A 20196-nucleotide genomic window follows, 5' to 3' on the forward strand; every position below is an offset into this window, starting at 1 on the left:
CATATGAAAAGGACAAATCAAATTTCAGAACAGAAGGGGGATGGGGAGGGAGGTAAATGTCTGTGAGCTAATGATATTAGAGGTGATAATTGGGGAAGCTATCTTTGTAATGGGTAAGGTAATTAGATTCCTTATTCAGACCCAAGTGTAAAGTGTCGAATTTAAGCATGAACAACAGTTCAGAGGATTCTCTTTCAAGTGCAGTCTTAAAAGGCTTTTGAAGCAGGATGCACGTAATTAAGTCGTTGAGACAATGTCTTTTCTGGCTGAAATGGCAAGAAACTGTTTTTTCTTTGTGATCCTGTCCGATATCTGTTTTGTGGGCATTGATCCTTTGGCGAAGTGTCTGAGACGTTTGTCCAATGTACATAGCAGACAGACACTTTCTGCACATGATAGCATAAATTATATTTCTGGATGCGCAGGAATATGTGTTCTTGATCTTATAACTCACTTGGTTAGGTCCAATAATGGTATCAGCAGAGTGAATATGTGGACAAAGCTGGCAACGGGGTTTGTTGCAAGGGAAGGTATCAGGGTTGGTATTAGTGTGGTATGTCCTGTGGTTGTTGGTAAGAATCATCTTGAGGTTAAGTGGTTGTCTATAGGAGACTATGGGTCTGTCTCCCAGAGCCTCTTGGAGTTTAGTGTCCTGTTCCAGTATAGGCTGTAGTTTATTGATAATGTGTTGGACAGGTTTAAGTTGGGGGCTGTAGGTGATGACAAGTGGTGTTCTATTGTTGGTTTTCTTGGGTCTGTCTTGAAGTAGATGGTTTCTAGGTATTCGTCTGGCTCTTTCAGTTTGCTCTTTTATTTCTCTGGGTGGGTAGCTGAGGTTTATAAATGCTTGGTAGAGATCCTGAAGTTTCTGGTCTCTGTCAGTGGGATTAGAGCAGATGTGATTGTATCGAAGGGCTTGACTATAGATGTTGGATCGTATGGTGTGGTCTGGATGGGAGCTGGAAGCATGTAGGTAACTGTTTGAGTCAGTGGGTTTTCTGTAGAGAGTGGTGTCTAATTTTCCATTGCTGATTTGTACTGTGGTGTCCAGGAAATGGATCTCTCATGTAGAATGGTCCAGGCTGAGATTGATGGTGGGGTGTAGGTTGTTGAAATCTCTGTGGAATGTCTCCAGTGTTTCTTGGCCATGCGTCCAGATCATAAAGATGTCATCGATGTAGTGTAAGTAGAGAAGGGGTGAAGGGGACGGGAGTTGAGGAAACGTTGTTCTAGGTCAGCCATAAAGATATTAGCGTACTGTGGGGCCATGCGTGTACTCATGGCTGTGCCACTGATCTGGAGGTATAAGTTGTTCTCAAACTGGAAATAATTGTGGGTGAGAACAAAGTTACATAGGTCTGCTATCAGGTTGACAGTGGTGTCCCCTGGGATAGTGTTTCTAATTGCTTGTAATCCGTCTTCATGTGGGATTTTGGTGTACAGAGCTTCCATGGTGGCAAGGATGGTGTTACTGGGGAGATTATCAATGTTTTGTAGTTTCCTTAGGAAGTCAGTAGTGTCTCGGAGATAGCTGGGGGTGTTGGTTGCGTAGGGTTTGAGAAGAGAGTCTACATAGCTGGACAAATCAGTAGTGAGCATGCCAATACCAGAGATGATGGGACGTCCGGGGTGTCCAGGTTTATGGATCTTGGGAAGCAGATAGAACAATCCTGGTCAGGGGTCAGAAGGTGTTTCTGTGTGGATTTGTTCCCGAGTAGCTGTGGGGAGGCTTTTAAGGAGACAGTGTAGTTTCTTTTGGTATTCCGAGGTGGGATCAGAGGAGAGAGGTTTGTAAAATGTGGTGTTGGAGAGTTGTCTGGTTGCCTCCTGGTTATAGTCGGCCTTATTCATAATGACCATAGCACCCCCTTTGTCAGCTGGTTTGATTATAATGTCCAGGTTGTTTTTGAGACTCTGGATGGCATGGTGTTCAGCACGGCTGAGATTGTGTGTCGCTTGTTGTCGTTTGCGAATAATGTCAGTCTGTGCGTTGTTATTTTGGAATATTTCTTGAGCAATCCTGTTAGGAAAAGAGTACTCAAGCTTGCTGATTAATGAGGTGATACACTGTGTACTTGCACAGGGATCATTTTCCCCCACAAAGTGCCAAACACCTTTTGCTTTAAAATGTATAATTACCTTAGTATGGATGACAAGACGAACAGCAAATTAATGTTGCATTTTAAAAAAAACCTCTACTCACTACCTAGAGCCAGATATGGAGAATTGTGTGTGTCATAAGAGACATAATAAAATAAACTTTTATTGAAATTCTTTTCATTCAGCCTGTTCAGAATAGCCAGGCATGAGAATAAACTAGGCAAGTCATATACAATTAACATTATTTAACCACATCATCATATCTCGCCAAATTTAGGGAATGTTTTGAAGCACCAGACAAGAAGTGCAGGCAACTGTAACAACATGGGAAATATACTCCATTTGCTACCCACTGATTATATGCAGTTGGCCTTTTAAGGAAACAGGATAGACAATCAACCTAGTTCTGGCTGGCAAATTCACTCAGCCTACATCCATTCAGATTCTAAGAGGAGACACCCTGGCTGACCACTGCCATTTGTAGACTAACTTGAGGGAGGGCAAGTGTCTCTCTTGCAAGGTCAAGTCTACACTACACATTTACTGTAAACTCTAAGCCCAAGCCCTACTACTAAGGTTACATGCCTCCCACTCAGAGCAGAAGCTCTTGATCTTCAGAGCTTGTCAATAGCAACAAGGCTTGGGTGTTGGGCAAGCTTAGTCTTCTGTTCCCCCTCCTGGGGTTATGTAGTAATTTTTGTTGTCAGGAGGGGATCACAGTGCAATGAAGTTTGAGAACAGCTGATCTAAGTCAAAGGCAAAGAGCTCTTCCATCAGCTTATAATAACTGTGCCTGCCCAAGAAGCAGAGGCACTCTCTACACAGGGCTTTAACTACATTGCTCAAGGGTGGACTTTTCACACCTTGAGCAACACACTTACTTCAATGTAACTAAGGAGTGTAGACCAAGCCTCACAAGCATAAGAATTTAAAACAGCCATTCTAATGCCAATCTTTTTCTGTAAGTCAAAAGTGCTTTTTTAAAATTTCACTATGTAGATCAAAGGTGGGCAAAACAACATCTGCAGGCCAGATCCAGCCTGCCAAGCCAGTTAATCTGGTCCACAGCTGCCCTGCCCACAGGTTAATCGAGACCTGGGGATGGGAGAGCGTGCAAAGTCTCCTTCCCTTGCTGGAGGTGCGTGGCAACTGTGCGACCCTGGCAGGGCAGGGTGAAGAATGAGAGACTTCACCCACTTCCCCGCCCCCAGGCTCTTCCCAGTGGCTTGGAGGTGAGATGCCTCGCCTCTCAAACTAAGGGGAAACCCTCCCTCCTGATGCAACTGCTGCACTGACACTGGCCTCCTAGCTAGGACTGTGCACCTTAGGTCTCCTGAGGGAGTCCATCTCGGAGGAGAGTGAGAGAGAAAATATTTCCCTAAAGCAAGCAAGACAGTCAGCCAGCCAGTCAGCTAACCAGCCTGCCTGCCGTCCTTTCTTTGCAAAGGGGGCAAAGACTTCATGCACTTCCCCGCCCCCAGGCCCTGATTGGCCTGGGAACAGGAGAACTACGTGAAGTCTCCTCACACCGCTGGGATGACCAATGCTTAGAGGGAACCACCAGCTATTCAAAAAAGCTGGCAGTTTCCTCTAGACACCAGGTGCCCCAGGCAGGGCAGGGAGGCAAAGACTTTACGTAGTCCCCCATCCCCAGGCCAATCAAGGTCTGTGGGTGGGAGAGCACAAGAAGTCTCCTGCCTGCACCCCTTCCACCCAAGGACTCGCCCCTTCTGGGGTGGCCCGCAACCAGTTCCAAAATTCACAAAGTGGCCCCCCCTTCAAAAATCATTGCCCACCTCTAAGATAGAAGGCTTATTTTCTACGTGAGGTTCATATAATTTGTCTGTAAGAAAGAATTAAACAACATGGAAATATTTTGATCGGATGTTATAAAGATAGAACTCTCTGTGATTAATCAATGCAATCATCAAACCTACTGTGAAGCAACAGAGCTCCACTGCGGCCCATGCACTTTTGCTTAAAATGCCCCAAGCAGTCTCTCTAGACATAGACCATTTGTACTGGGTGTAAGAACAGAAAAGAAAACACTGCCATCTCTGCTTTATAGTTGCTCCTGAGTTTAAAAGGAGCGTCTGCCAAACAGCCTTGTCTACTCTGACTGTAACATACAGAAATGCAATGATTACCCGGGGCATACTTCACATAGTTCTGTACAACTATAGCTACAAATTCCTGACTCACTTTGACAGGTATTAGAATATTTATAAAATTCAAGAACTCTCTCAAACTTTTTTGAGGTTTGTTTTTCCTCACAAAATGTCATTTCTTTCAGACTTCTGAATTTCTCTTGTGCTAAAAAAGAACTCTTTCTCTATAGCAGAGTGTCCATGCCCTCCAGCAGGATTTTCAAAGAGTAAATATTCAATTATTCAGTGAAACAAGACAATGGCATATTAAAAGCAATGCTCAAGTAACACTTTCTTGATAAAACACCCACACATTGTTTACTTCTAAATTAAATAACTTTTTGTTGTGCAAGATTTGCACAGAATATACACAGCAGTTACTGATCTTAGAAAGGCAGACTGCTCCACTAGCTGTCAAAACTGCAATTTAATGGCAGCCTAGGCATCCATTTTCATGTTTCAGACCCTCCAAAATGGGCTATGATCCAGAAATGCGTTGAGACAGAGTGTATTTGAAAACCAGACCTCCCTAAGGTAGCTCAAGTCAGGCACCTAAAACAATTCAGACACTAAAAATCACTAGTCATGTAATGAAAATTTGGGCCATAATTCTTCGCTGTTGGGGCTCCAAGGAATCAAATTTTGGGTCTTGAGGTCATTCTCAGTAGGGATGTTAAATTTAGTTTGATTAACTAATCGACTAGTCAATGGAATTTCCGTTGACTAGTTGATTGGCGGGGGAGCCGCAGTGAGTTTATTTCTGGTTCCAGGAGCTAACCCTGCTGCGTCTCTGCCTTTTAAATGTATTAAGAGCCCGGAGGCTCCCCAGTGTGGGGATCTAGTGTGAGACAGGAATAAGCTGTCCAGGCTCGTGCTGGTTCCTGACCACTGCGCTTCAGCCTTTTAAATGGCAGGCTTTTGATACATTTAAAAAGCAGAGGCACAGTGTCCTGGGACTGGTTCACGCCCAGTCCCCACTAATCTCCTGCCTCCTCTGCCCCCCCCCAGCGGAGATAGCTCTTGGGGGAACTGGCTTTTAAGCTCGCTCCACTCCCCCGGGACTGGCTACTGCTCTCCACCCTTGCCGCGGGGAGCGGGAAGCGACTAGTCGAGGGACTAATCGACCATCCAATAAGTTTATGCTTAATGGATAGTCGACTGGTTGCTTACATACCTGATTCTCAGTACCTTAAACCAACAAAAGTTGGAGAATGTATGGATGAACTGTAAGCATCCTTTAAAAAGGATGACTCTAAGGCAATCACTGGGCCATGAAATCGTTTATGGTATTAAGGGATCCAAGAGCATTGCCCTTTTACTTGGAAAACACAGTGTGTCCTAATAACCTACTGTTGGACAGAGGAGTATCTGAAACTGACCAATATCCTTCAGTGTGATGACCAACTTCTTTGCCAACACACCAAGGGATAGGACCACGAACCTCCATAGCTGAAAGCATGAATTGTATTTGGGAGCTGTCACAGACTAGCACCGCCTTTGGCTCAAATACAGAGGACGATGCATAATAAATGCTGTGTAGTGAGTTACATAAAGTACGCATGTTAAAAAATGCAAGCAAGCAACATGGATGGTGAAATAAAATGCACAGAAATCCTTTGGTTTTAACAAGGTGTTAGCAGCAGTAAAGCAAAGGTTGTTTTGATGCTTTCTCTCTAAATATGTGTTTAAATACAAAGTATATTTTAATAAATGTAATAGATAAAAGTTTGGTTTCCATTAAAAAAAATAAGTTGTTGGGCTTCTTTGAACATCTCCATGAACATCAGACACGTTGTAAAAGAGCCACACTCCTCAGAAAAGAGAAGTCAATGTAAAAGAACCAAGTGACTGATACACATACACTTTTTCTGTTATGTTATAGTACAATCAGTGAAGTATTTCTTCAGTTTCAAAAAAAACCTGAAGGCTTTGTCTCTAATCGTCTTAACATTTCACCCTTTCATAGCAAAGAACCCTTTGAAGACAAAGTCCTAAATATCCTTAAAATCACTGTTTACATCTTCCACCATTTTTCACATTTCCTCATTAGCATCATCGGGAAGTCATTTATTCAGCTCCCACTTGGATTATTCTAGCTTTACAGAGAACAGTGGCTTCAACTTTCCACTTTCACATGACTGCCATGATGGTTGTTAAAACAAAAGTTAAGTAATAAATCATACTATTTTTGAATGTTCAAATTTAGTTGCAATGGTTTTTTTGAACATGCATTGTTATAATAAGCATATTAAAAACAGCTGAAAATGAAATGTAGGGCCTTGGGCTATTGGTATCAAGTACAGAATTAGCAAACAGAATAAGAATGTTTTGTCCATTACCCTTTATTACACATAGAAATGCAGGCTCTTACTCTTTTCGGTAAGAACCAAAGCCAGGTTGACAATGAGTAAACAGTGAAGCTTTCCCTAAGAGTAGAGGCATTTGCAGTTTTCCCTGACCTACTACCTCACTTCATCAGCTAGTTACCCTCCACGCCATCCTTTATCTTGCCTTTTCCTCAGTCTGAAAGTTCATATCAGGCTTTGTCAACATTGTAAGTTTTGTTTCCCCTACCTGAAATCATTTCAAAGGACCAGAGTCCTAAAAGACGACAGTGTTTCCTAACATACTGTGGTCACTTCTTAGTTGGGTAGACAAGTACCTTAACTTTGCATTCTGTCTTTTTAAAATAGAGCTACTTTTATGTTCTATTCACAGAGATTTTGCACTTACTTAAAAGGACAGAAAAGAAAAAAAATTGCCATGTGCTTAATAATGTTACTATCCTATTTAGACTCTGAAGTTCACTGAGATAGATGAAAGGTGACTTTTCCCCTTTTCCTTTCTTACTCCTTGGAAGCACAAAACATGCCACCTTTACTCCAACTATTGAAAAAACAAAATGCAACACAACCTTATTACATCACCTGATTTACACTACTGGAAACATTACAAATAGTTCAGAATCTACACTATACACAATAAACCATTTAAACATTACAACTCAACTCTGCCAACAATCACAAAACATTGATTTCTAAGCATTCAGCGTGGTTGGAGTTAAGAGTTGCACCTTTAGTACAGAAGAGAAGGGATGTGAGTGGTGGAGATCAATAGTATAATATGGACAAGATGAAACCATGGATGTAGACCACAAGGGATGGATAAGAACTTAGTGTTTTCCTGGCTTTTTACCTAAAAATTTGCTCACCTGAGCAATTTTAACTGATTTTAATAACAGTTTTGTTTAGTGGATTATATATAAAATGGTATAAAAATTTATATATGCTTCTCCAATTAAATTAGTTAAATGCAACTCATTTACTTTTGAAGCTTGAAAAGCATACCAATTTTAAAGAACACACATATGCTGTACCTGCATCTTCCAATGGAACATAAAGCAATTGGGTCTCCCACCACAGCTACCAGGGACTGTGCTCTTGTAATGGCAGTGTTTAGAAGTTTGTAATTGGACAGAAAACCATAATCCAAATCCTCTGTTGAATCCTCCAGTAATTGCTCCTTCCTTTTGATCGGCGTTTGCTTGTGTTTGCACGTATGCCGTGTTCGCACTGTGCTGAGAAACAGAACTCTAAACTGCTTTCCTAAAGAAAAGAGAGATGAAAGTTTCAAATAATTTTAGCCATTTTCAGATGTAATGCAACCAAATGACACTTGCTGGACAGGTTTCACAAACCTGACATTTTACATGGAAGTAATTGTAGAGAGCCATTAGCTACTCTTCAAATAAAGAGATTTGTGCAAGAATAATAAGAGTTTAACATTTATGCATTATTAAGAATACTTCAATTGCAAGAGCAATTTATTCTTTAAAATCCTTGTTTTCCATGACAGTTTTAAGCACTCCAGAACTTTTTAAAGTTCTGAACACCTCTCAATATTTTTAGTTCAGCCAGTATTAGGTGCAGTACCAATTTACACTAAATTCTACATCTTATAAAAATTAGGCTGTTCTGGAGGAAAAAATGCACATCATTTCAGCCATTTCTGTTTCACAGCTTAGCAAATAAAAATGCCATAAAGGTGACATGAATACAAATTTCTACCTATGTGAAGTTAATAAGACATGTGCTGCTCTTTTCTGCTCAGTTATTTGAACTTGCCAATTGCTACACTGCAGACACTAGTCTGCTCCTTGTCTATTTAAAACATGAGCCTGCAAAGGAATTGCCCCTGCAGAATCCTACTCATGTCAGCAGGACACCATGTGGGAATAAGAGTCCAAGGATTGGGGCCTTAGATTGCAAACACTCTGGGGGGGGAGGGCGTATGCTTTTTTTATAGCCCGTCTCCATAGTTGTTTGCAAAGTATGTAGCACATTGCTGAAGCTACATAAAGATATCAATTGTAAAATCCATATATTTTGCCTCCATTTACACAAAACTTTAATCTTGAAAAATGATGTATTTCACAAATCATGCATTCATAATATCCAATGAGCATGTGTACTAGTCAGAGCTTGTCACACCAACATTACTGACTGTATATGATTATCTACTCTTTATATTCTGAGCCAAGATCATTTTAACAGCATCTCCTGTATGTTATTCTTTTGTTTAAATTGCAATTACTACTATACTCTAATTATAAAGTCTAACCAAAGACATTTTGAATGTGAAATCTGAAGACCACCATTAACAAGCTTATTGTAAAAGGCCTCTTATGTCACTTGTTATAAAATTATATAGATTGATAAATTACAGACAGAAACTAGGACTACAGTTCACTTTCTTATCTTTATTAGCAGATCCTTAAGACATGTAATGCCTACTTACCCTGAACATTTAGCACTCTTTCTACACTGACATCAGATAATCTTTTTTTCCGAAGTTCTGCCCGAATTCGGAACACTTGATCAGCGTATGGTGTTACAACCCCTATACTGCCATCATCCAACTTTCCCCAAGCTACTGGCCATTTTCTTCTCAATTCTTCAACACGTTCCACTACTTCAAATACCTTAAAAAGAGAATAATAAAAACTCCATCAAAAATAGTGTTAAGAGTTTTATATAAAACCTTCTTAGTAAAACATAAAAACTTCCTATTGTATTTCATACCAACATTTCAAAACACTATAGCTTACAACCAAACCATTGTGTTTGCAGTTATTACTCTGGAAAACTGTAAAAATTCCTATTACAACAAAAGCTTTCTATGAAAAAATATTCCTTAAGACCCTAATCCAACAAAGCACTTAAGCATATGCTTAACTACTAAGATAGTTAGTTAGGCTCATGCTAAACTTTGCAGCATCAGGAACTTGGCTTATATCCCTATCTAGATGTGTTAGGAAAATACACACATTTTACAGAGCTTTTATTTTTACTTTCTGTTTGTACATTTCATGTAATACTTTGGAATCTAAAGAAAAAGGACACACAAACAAGCTCCTCTGTCACATAAGACCGCACCTGCCTCTGCTATCAGTTCTACTGGGGAAAGCATACTGTATGTCACTGAGAAAGACTGATGGTAATGGAGAATCCAGGAAAGAACTTCAGTGGGTATATGAATAAACTGTAAATAAACCCTTTTCTCTTTCCATAGCAGGTGTGCATTTTTGACAGCAGAAATACATCAGGAAGCCCAGTCTATATTTGTTTTCAGCACCATGTGATATGCTAACTCTATGCAGGCTATAAGTCAAAAGCTCCATGGACTACTGATTGGCAATCAGATTAGATATAAAGGCTGGCCAGTGCCCTTTGCAACCTGGCCTCAACCAACTGAAGCTATTTTGTCATGAGGAGGAAGCAAGGGAATTGGAGATATGTCTTTATTAATAATTAGTAATTTGAGGCAACAAAACTGAATCTGAGGTTAATCTTGCTCCCATTAGTGGCAAAATTCTTGCAGATATTAAACTGAGCAGAATCTAGCCATTAATACAATAGAATGTTTTCATAGTGAAAATGAGAATTTTCAGTGGTCTGGAGATTCATCAAAATAAATGAAAAATGATAAAATGTCTGATAACTATTGCTTATTAATTGCATTATGGCAGCTGCTAGAGGCCCCAGAGATTGGAATTCCATTATGCCAGAACTGTATATACACATACAGTGGTAGTCCTTGCCCACAGAACTCAGACTATACAGAAAGACAGAAAGGTGGGAGGGCAAACAGAGGCACAGAGATAGGAAGTGATCTGACCATGGTTCAGTAAGATGAGAAGTGGCAAAACCAGGAATAGAATTCAGATCTCCTGATCCCCAGCCCTGTGCTTTATCTACTAGACCCCATGGTGTCCAACATGCTAGCCAGTAGCCACTTGTGGCTATTTGGCCGGTTGAGTGTGGCTAGTTGGCTTGAACAACGTGGATATTTGGCTCGTTGAGTGTGGCTAGTTTGCTACAGCAGTAGCCACTATACTGGCTACTGCTTCAGAACTGGTTGGACACCACAGTACTAGACCATGCTGCCTCCTCAACAATTAGGAGCCAATTCTTTCCCCAAACAGAATGTTAGTCGTATTGTTTATAGGTTCTGTAACAGCTCCAGCCGGGGGGTTTCTACACTGAAAGCACTAGACTTGTAAAACAGCTAATCAAATGTTTGCCATGAAATGCTGTTTGAAGTTACAATGGCAAAACCCTTTCTCCAACTGCTATGTTTTAAAAAATATTCCAAGTTATTCTAAAGCAATTTTTAAATTTTTCTATTTTTAACTTCTACTGTAATTTATTTATATGAGCATTTATAAAACATGTGCTCTGGGCACAGTCACATCTTAAAAATATATATAAAAAATTCATACTATGCTGTCAACTATTGGCAGAAAATAGACAATTCCCAAATTAATTACCAGCCACCACCAGTAAGAGGAGGAAATGAAGAATCCCCTCCCTACACCTATTTTAGATTTGATGCATCTTTAATGCAAGCCCTTACTCAAAGGCCTGGGTAAAAAGGTGGGCTTTGAGAACTCACAATCACTGGAAACTGAGCCTGATGCTTGGAACCATTGGCCACCTACAATTCCAAGTTAACTGATGATATTAGCATCTATCCTGATCATGCCTAAAAACTGTTTTTAAAACATGAAGCGCCTGCCTTGATGACACAGAACAGACCTATTTCTCAGTTCCACTTTACATCATCAAAATGATTCTCTACTAGGCAGTATCAAAGACAGCAGCCCCTTCTGACAGGCACTGGGTAGAGATATTGACACACAGTTGCAAATATTTCTAAAACTATTGTAAAACTTTTTTTAATACTTACATTCAATAAACATTTACCTAGCTACCATCAGCATGGTAACTAATCAGTGGAATTTTCCTACAGTGCTTCAAGCCCATTCTCTTAACATCATCACAGAATCTAAGATTACACAGTAAGAATTACAAGTATTCTACATTCTTTTCATTGCCCACCCAGTTATCTTTACAAGCGTTGCAGGCCCATGCGGGATGGGTGGGATGCGAAGGGTGCAAATGCACCCTCCATGGTCCCCCAAATTACCCCAGCCACCCTCCCCCATGCTCCAGCCAGCCGGGGGAAGGCTGGAGCTGATTCTGCCTACCCCCCGCCCCCCACCTTCCCCAACAGCAAGGCCAGGTGCGGGAGCGGGGCAGATACCAGCCCCTTCCATGGCTTGGGCTAGGCTGCCGCAGCCACGGCCCAGCCAGACAGGGGATGATTCTGTTGTAGCCATCCAGGGCAGCCAGGGAAGTGGGCTACTCGGCCTGCTTCATGATCCACTGGTTGACTGCTTGTAATCGACTGGTCAACAGTGATCGACATCTTGGGCACCCCAGATATAGGATACAATTGGACTAAATTGGGCCCTGTTGCATGTCTCATAGGCGTCAGGTGATTAGCGCTGCTTGGGTTTGTCTACACTGCAAAGTTAATTTGAAATAACAGCCATTATTTCAAATTAATTTCAATAGCGTCTATACATGCAAACCCCTATTTCGAATTTAATTTGAAATAGCGGAGCGCTTAATTTGAATTTGGTAAACCTCATTCTACGAGAAGTAACGCCAAATTTGAAATAACTATTTCGAATTAAGTGCTGTGTAGACATTTAATTCGAAATAAGGGGCCTCCGGCCCTTCCCAGGGAGCCCTGGTGGCCACTCTGGGCAGAACCAGGAAAACTTATTCTCCTCTCCCCCAGCCCCGGAGCCATTAAAATGGTAGACTCTGGCCACAGTGCCTGTGCCAGCTCCAAGCCTGCCAGCCCAGAGCCAGCAGTGGCCACCGGGGCCCCTGACCCAGTGGCCCCAAAACATGAGCCAGCAAGCCACTGGCAGCCAGCCCTCCACTGCTCCCCAGGAGCAGTCTGCCAGCTCCCAGGAGCCTGACAGGGGCTGGAGAAGGCAGGCACCTTCCTGGTCCAGGGTGGAGATCATGGACCTTATTCATGTTTGGGGGAAGAGGGGTGCCCCCAAAGTCCATGATCTCCGCACTAGACAGAGGAATGCGGCTGTCTATGGCAAGATAGCTGCCAGCCTGGCCACCAAAAGCCATATGCGAACCTAGGAGCAGGTTTGCATGAAAATCAAGTTGGTCCAGCGAGACCCCCAAACCTGGGCCCTCCCCCTTCTTCCTCTTGCTTCTCCCATCCAGCTCCCTCCTCCCAGGTTTCCCCCAGCCCTCTTCCACCCTCTCACTTCCCCTCTCCCACCTCCTTTTCCCATTATCCCCAGAGGTTCATCTCCGCCTCCCCTCCCCCCCCCAGTTTTGTTCAATAAACCCAGTTTCTATTTTTGAACATAAGTGTCTTTAGTTTGACATCAGGAAGGGGAGCTAGGGAGGGGTAAGAGGAAGGACATGATGGAGGAATGGAGCAAGAGCCCCCGGTGGGGAGGACCGGGGTGGACGTTCTCTCACAGGGCCTCCTGGATCCTGACAGCCCACCCCCAATACACTCCCCCCAGATGGCAGCCTGCAGCAAGTGCAGCTGGTCTGATGGCAACGACCCCACGAGACGCACTGGCGTGCTCGGGGGCAGCTCTGGCTCCATGTGGCCGAGTGCTGTGGTGTCCCGAGTGTGGCCACTCAGGGCACTCCCAGACAGGGCTGCTTTGCTGTCCCTCATCGAGGTAGACAAGCAAGTGGGGAACCCTGAGAACTGTCTGTCCAGGGTGGGGGTAGGGTCCCTTTAAGCACGGAGCTCAGTTAGCATGTGGGGCTGCTGCCTGAGTCTAAGTCCTAACCTGATGCTCTGCCGGCGCTGGTTCCGGCCAGCCTTAACTTCGGTTCAGGGTCCTCTCAGTGTGGACATGCTATTTCGAAATAGCAAAACGCTATTTAAAAATAGTTTTTGTGTGTAGATGCACTATTTCGAATTAGCTTAATTCAAATTAACTATTTTGAATTAGGTTAATTCGAAATAGAGCTGTAGTGCAGACATACCCCTTGGCAGCAGACTTGTTCTTTTCATTGCAAAGATGGCTACCAGTTAGGATGCCAACATAAAGCAACAGCAGACGAACTGATGAAACTTATCGTTAGCTTTTCAGTTTACTTTGAAATGGCCCAATTTCACTGCAACTGGGCTGATTCCTTGCATTAATATTATTCTAGTTTAAATTCATATTTATTTTTGAAATTGTTTTTTAGGCACAACTGGACTATAACTGGAAAATAAGGGACCATTTTAAATTTAAATGAAAATTATTTAAAAATAAAACCTTTATAAAATATGGTCCCTTATAATCCAGTTGTGGTGGTTTTTATTCAAAACAGATTTAAATATCACTATGGGGATTAAAGAGCAGCACGAAATATATATTTTTTAAATTTTATATTTAAAGCAACTGCAGTCTGTGTTTACAAAAGAGCAGCCCTCCCCGAAATTCCTGCGTAAAGGCTTGGGCTGTTAAAAACAAGTCAGCCTGTTTCCTTTATATTCATTAGCCTGCAAATCAGTAGGCCGGGTTTAACTGCCTGTGGAGAAATATTTGATGAACATTTAAACGGATATGAGTTGCAATGGGTACATATCATAAAATAAAAAAATGCAGTCACTCTTACATGAAATTATGGAACAGAAATTACAAGAAAATGTCTTGCAGGATCAGGACCATCCTAGTAAGAAATATACCAAACTATGGGCCAGATACTAGGGTGGTGGAAGTTAGCAAAGCGCCATTAATATATGGCGCACTTTATTACACCACATGGGGATGTGGCCCTGTGATTATTTTATATAGGTGTTCTGGTAATTAACAACTGCAACAGATTACCTAAAAAGGGGGTAAATTCCCCATTCCCCATCACTTGGAGTATTTAAATCAAGAATGGATAGACGTCTCTCTTAGGCTCTGATGCTGGGTTAAATGCTGAGAACACTGGTAAGGTTCTATGGGCTCTATTATGCCTAAAGTCTGACTAGATAAGGGGGAATGGTCCCATCAGGCGCAAAAATCTCTGACCCAAACCATACTAATGAATTGATACACCCAGAAATGTTCATTTTATTGTTTCACTTTTTTTCCCACTTCATACTTTTTGAACTTTTATTGTAATACTCAACATTTTCCCGTGAAATTTTCACATTAACTTCCTAGCATGTTTCCTATGCCACAGGCTGATGAGCACAAATTAGCTTCCATACTAGTAATATGAGTAGTGAGCACAGAATGTGAATCTCGTAGATTATGTGACTGCCATACAAATAGGTTTGCAGGATTTGTGTACAAATACAGTCAAAATATTGTCAATTCAATTTGTAACAGTTTCACAGAAAATTGGTTGTACCTATTTAATAAGTGCTCCGTGGAGTCTTGGACTCCAATCCTGACATTTCACATGCACAGGCAGACTCGCTGTACCCATCAGGTGCTTCACTGATTCTAGAAAGGTTCTGCCAACACACAGCAGTTTCTCCACATGCCTGAATTTAATCAGGACAACAGTGTGTCCCAGCCAGAGACCGCACCAGGCTCACCCAGCTGAGCCAATCAGGCTAATCTGAGTATACTAAGCACTACATTATTGGCTGAGCAAAGTGAGGTTTTATATGCAACTTGACTGCATATCTGTTTGTCTTTTTAAATGTAGCAGGACAACTTTGGAACACCAAATCAAAACAATTCCAAAATTTCAGGGATCTTCCTAGACATCAAAGGACAGATGCCTTTGGTGGAACTAGAAAACAGAAGAGGGAAATACAGGACATGCAGAGGCCCTGGCATATGGTCAGTAGACTCTGCAGCTTCCACCACCTGCATAAGTATCTTCAGGTCAAAGAACAGATTGATGGCAGCCATCATCACCTCCTGCCATAACAATAAATACCCACCATCTCAGCTCTGGCCATCACCCCCATACAGAAATCAGAATGGTGGGACAGTGGAAACCAGGAGGGCACAATGGCATAGGGAGAAGAATGGGAGATCTTGACATGAAGGCCACTGAGCTACTGGCATGAGGCAGAGAGGGGAAATGGGAAACACACAGGCTGTGTCTAGACTGTATCCCTTTTCCGTAAAAGGGATGCAAATTAGACACATCGCAATTGCAAGTGAAGCAGGGATTTAAATCCCCTCCGCTTCATTTGCATAAACATGGATGCCTCTTTTTTCCGGCTCGAGCTTTGCCGGGAAAAAGCGCCAGTCTAGACGCGGATCTTTCGGAAAATAAAGCCTTTTCTGAAAGATCCCTTATTCCTTATTTTAAGAGGAATAAGGGATCTTTCGGAAAAGGCTTTATTTTCCAAAAGATTCGCGTCTAGACTGGCACTTTTTTCCGGCAAAGCTCCGAGACGGAAAAAAGCGGCAGCCATGTTTATGCAAATGAAGCGGGGGGATTTAAATCCCCGCTTCATTTGCAATTGCAATGTGTCTAATTTGCATCCCTTTTACGGAAAAGAGATGCAGTCTAGACACAGCCACAGAGTTCCTAGAATGCGAAAGGTAAATTTGTAGAGTCCTTGAAATAGAAGGGGATTGCAGGATGGCACAAAAGGAGCTTATGGGGTAGAATAGAAGAATGTAAGAAGCTCCTTGTGTGTGCAATATGCTCATGTGTAACCCTCTCTAGTAAACATACTCACAAGTTTGTACACTTTTTGTCAACAGGTAACAAAGTTGTTTGTACCGTTATACTGTTCCTTCTAAGCTTTTGTTGCATTTGGCAAAGGGACAAAAATATGAAACAGATACATCCCAGCTAGTCAGCAAAGATAAAAGTTGCTACCACAGCCAGGAACAATTTGTTTTAAACATTACAGATTTTAGATGTGCGTACAGACAGTGAAAATATTTTAACTGCAAGTCTTCCAACCTTTGCAGTTCCTAAATTCTCAGATAATTTTAAAAGTCTATTCTATTGCCAAAACACTCTTGAATAAAAACTATTCTAGTCTCTTTGCAGGTTTATTTAGCTACTATGTGAAATTCTTCTGCTAAGCCACTGCTTCTGGATATATGCTTAGAATTACCACCATCAATAAAAATTGGAAGTATATTTTTCAGTTCTGAAATCTTATGCTTTTCATAAATATAAGTTTTTACACTTCTGTAATCCAGCAGACACCATTGTAACACTGAATGTGCTAATAAAAATGTGTCAAGTATCAGAGGGGTAGCCATGTCTGGATCTGCAAAAGCAACAAGGATACATCCCAGCACCTTATAGACTAACAGATGTATTGGAGCATAAGCTTTCGTGGGCAAAGACAAAGTGCGTTCATCTGACAAAGTGGGCCTTTGCCCATGAAAGCTTATGCTCTAATAAAAATGTGGGGATTGTTTTTTAATCAGCAAAACCTAACATAAGTAAATGCTCCTTCGTTGTTTGAACCTTTCTTATCAGTACTAAGCCATTTTTCTCTTTTATTCTTGCTGCTAAGACTTAATTTTCATTCAGTGACTGAACTGCATGGCAGTGAAGATATTTTAAGATCTTTCACAACCTTTTTCACTGTTGAAGAAGAGATGCTGGTACATTAATGAGAAAAGTCAGTAGTCTTTGGTTTCTTTGTTCAGAGATGTGTCCTAAAGTCATTGGTGGTTAGGGTTCAGCTACATTATCAGGAGCTTCTTATTTCAACAGATCTCTCACTGACAAACAATGCCAAACAAAACCAAAACATATGCGGCACAACTATCTTAAAATTGCCCGTCAGACCAAGTGCACTATGGTTAACAGATAGAAGATGTATATTGAAACTATTATATTACATGGTTTATAATAAACAGTGTTGTCGAACTGCAGATCAGCTTCAGTTATAATTCTGTCTTCATTTTCTCATATATTTTAAGAAAATATTTCCTTTGGGGCTGAAATTTTCCATGCTTAGTTTCAAAAGTGAGTCATTTTGTTGTTAAAGCTTTTAAGAAAAATCTGTTCTGCCACTGTTTAGTAGAAAAGAACCTAAAACAACAAAATCTGAATTGGGATTTAAAGTTTGTGGGGTCGAGGTTTGGGTCAAGTCCATGTTACACAACATGTAGGAGAGCAGAATAGAATCCCTCTGTCTCTAACATTTTAAAATGGTCGCCAAAAGAGAAATAAGTTTTGAATTTGGGTGTGAGAATAAAAGTCTTTCTGGAAAACATATAATATGTGAAAAATACTTATTGGCTAATAAAAAGTTATAGATGATTGGAAAAATCACTTCTGAGCAGGACTGTGATCCCAAAGCTTGTTTAAATCCATGGGAATCCTTCCAAAGTTTTAAACTGGCTTTTATTAGACCTTTGCTGTCTAGCTAGAGAGGAAAAATGGTCCAGTGGTAGGGCCCTTCACTAAAACTCAGGAGACTAAGGTGCAAGTCCCTGCTCTGTCACAGACTTCCTGCATTACAGTGGACAAGTCACTTAGCTTCTCAGTACCTCAGGGACATAAGAACGTCCATATGGAATCAGACCAAAGGTCCATCAAGCCCAGTATCCCATTTTCTGACAGTGGCTAATGTCAACTATTACAATGTCATAGAAACTCCTGGGCAAATAATTCTGAGTAAATGAACAACCCTGAGTACACTATAAGCAATCTGCAGCCAATCTGCAAAAAGAAAAGAAGCTAAATCCAGTGAACCAGTGATTACAAATTGTGCCCAAGATATTACAAGCTTTTCATGTAAGCTGCACCTTGTGGAATGCTACTGACTGAAATAAGAGGTTTGTGCAGTTGTAGAGACAGAGCAGCTTGGAGGATCATAGTCTATGTGCTTAAGTCTACATTCCATATTCACATTGCACAATATGCTACCTGCAGAGATAATTTATGTCATCTATCTATATGAAACAAACGCCAACACAGACACAAGGTGGAAGAGGTAATCTCTTTTATTGGACCAACATAAGTTGGTAAGAGAGACAAACTTTCGAACTCCTTCACCAAACAGAGGTCGGTCCAATAAAAGATATAACCTCTCCCACCTTCTCTCTTGAATATCCTGGGACTACAACAACACTACATAAATAACCCAATTAGGAAGTTGCTAAAAAACCCTATAAAAATATGCAATTTGACAACAGATATTGTGACACATAAAATGCTTAAGTGTACAAGGAATTCAGATTTTTCATAAAGCAAAGAAAGGCTACCTCTGCATTGTTGTAGAAAGCTGTACTGTTTTTCTCCTGCACATCTTCTCCACGTGCTGTAAAGAATGTCAAAGGGTAGAAATCTTTGTGTGCTGGCTGCTTTCCACTTGCCATCAATTTGCCCTCGTAGAAAAGGTCAGATGTGTAACTGCAATGAGGCAAAACATGGGATAAAATGTGGAATTTACATTGAATCTTGCAGCCCACAGATAAATATGAATCAAAGAAAATAGTATTTTATACTGAAACAAAAGCCCAAATTTTTATTCATTCTGACTGATTTCTGTCATGTGATGTTTCTACATGATAGGTAGCACTGATAGTACCACCGAATGACCGCCCAACACTTCCTATTTTGTTGTCAAGCTCTAATCATTCAGACTGAAATTCTCTGTGGCAGATATCTGCCTCAGACTGAGCTGCACCACAAATGGTTCAACCGTTTCAAAATGTTCTTTTGCCCGGGTTAAAATTCTCATGCCTATTTAAGTTAGAAGCTTTAGCCCATCCACACCTTTGAGCAAGGACTTGAATTTGGGCAGCAATATCATTTTGGTGTGATACCAGCAGCACTATAGCTGCTCCTGTCAAAAACTGCCCAAATCTGCTTGAGTTCTGAGTCTTTGAAAGACCTCCATTTGCACTTGTTCATAAGGAGTTGTTAGCAAATGGCAGCTAAATCTCTGAAGATTTTGTTTGCACTGGGCATGCTCTAGTCGAGGGCTGCAGGGTGTGAGTAGAGCTTTCCCCACATTTATTGTTACAAGTCATTGTGGTACAGGTCATTAGATGTCAAAGCAATGCTCCCCTTACTGATAGGGACTGTGGAAGAGAAGAAAGCTTTCTTTTGGTCAGGCAACAGGACAAGAGCCAGACCTGGGGACAGAGGGCAAACAGACTGGAACAACTATTGGGTGGAGACTGGGACTGGCTGGGCAAGGAGATTGAGGTAAGGAGCTATGGGAGGAAGACTCAAGAAAAGAACCTCCCCTACCCTTCCTGCCCCACAAAATAGCATGTGAGCATTTAATAAAGAATGTCATTATAAACAAGGAGTACAAATTATGGTGCTGGCTTTACTTACTTAATTAATTCTTTGTGCTGGCTGTATTTAATTAATGTCTTGATTAACTAATTTTAATTAATTAAGTCTTGTGCAGAAGAGAGAAGCAGTGGACCTGGTATACCTAGACTTTAGTAAGGCATTTGATTCGGTCTCACATGATCTTCTTATCAATAAGAACATAAGAACGGCCGTACTGGGTCAGACCAAAGGTCCATCTAGCCTAGTATCCTGTCTGCCGACAGTGGCCAGCACCAGGTGCCCCAAAGAGGGTGGACCGAAAACAATGATCAAGCAATTTGTCTCCTGCCATCCCTCTCCAGCCTCTGACAAACAGAGGCCAAGGACACCAT

The 20196-nt window shown here is 41.4% G+C and overlaps 1 protein-coding gene across 3 annotated transcripts in view; it reads right to left on the reverse strand.

The window, feature by feature from the left end:
* HELZ (helicase with zinc finger) overlaps window positions 1-20196 on the reverse strand; it is a 171919-nt gene that overhangs the window by 44239 nt on the left and 107484 nt on the right. For all 3 annotated transcript variants that reach the window (XM_006110582.5, XM_006110581.5, XM_006110583.5), the window contains 3 exons: window positions 18781-18928; window positions 9045-9228; window positions 7624-7852 (listed from right to left, as the gene is read on the reverse strand). In XM_006110582.5, the coding sequence (XP_006110644.2) occupies window positions 7624-7852; window positions 9045-9228; window positions 18781-18928 (561 nt within the window). The remainder of the gene's footprint in view (window positions 1-7623; window positions 7853-9044; window positions 9229-18780; window positions 18929-20196) is intronic.

Source organism: Pelodiscus sinensis, chromosome 20 (assembly GCF_052426305.1).
Source record: "Pelodiscus sinensis isolate ZL-2025 chromosome 20, ASM5242630v1, whole genome shotgun sequence".
NCBI lineage: Eukaryota > Metazoa > Chordata > Testudines > Trionychidae > Pelodiscus > Pelodiscus sinensis.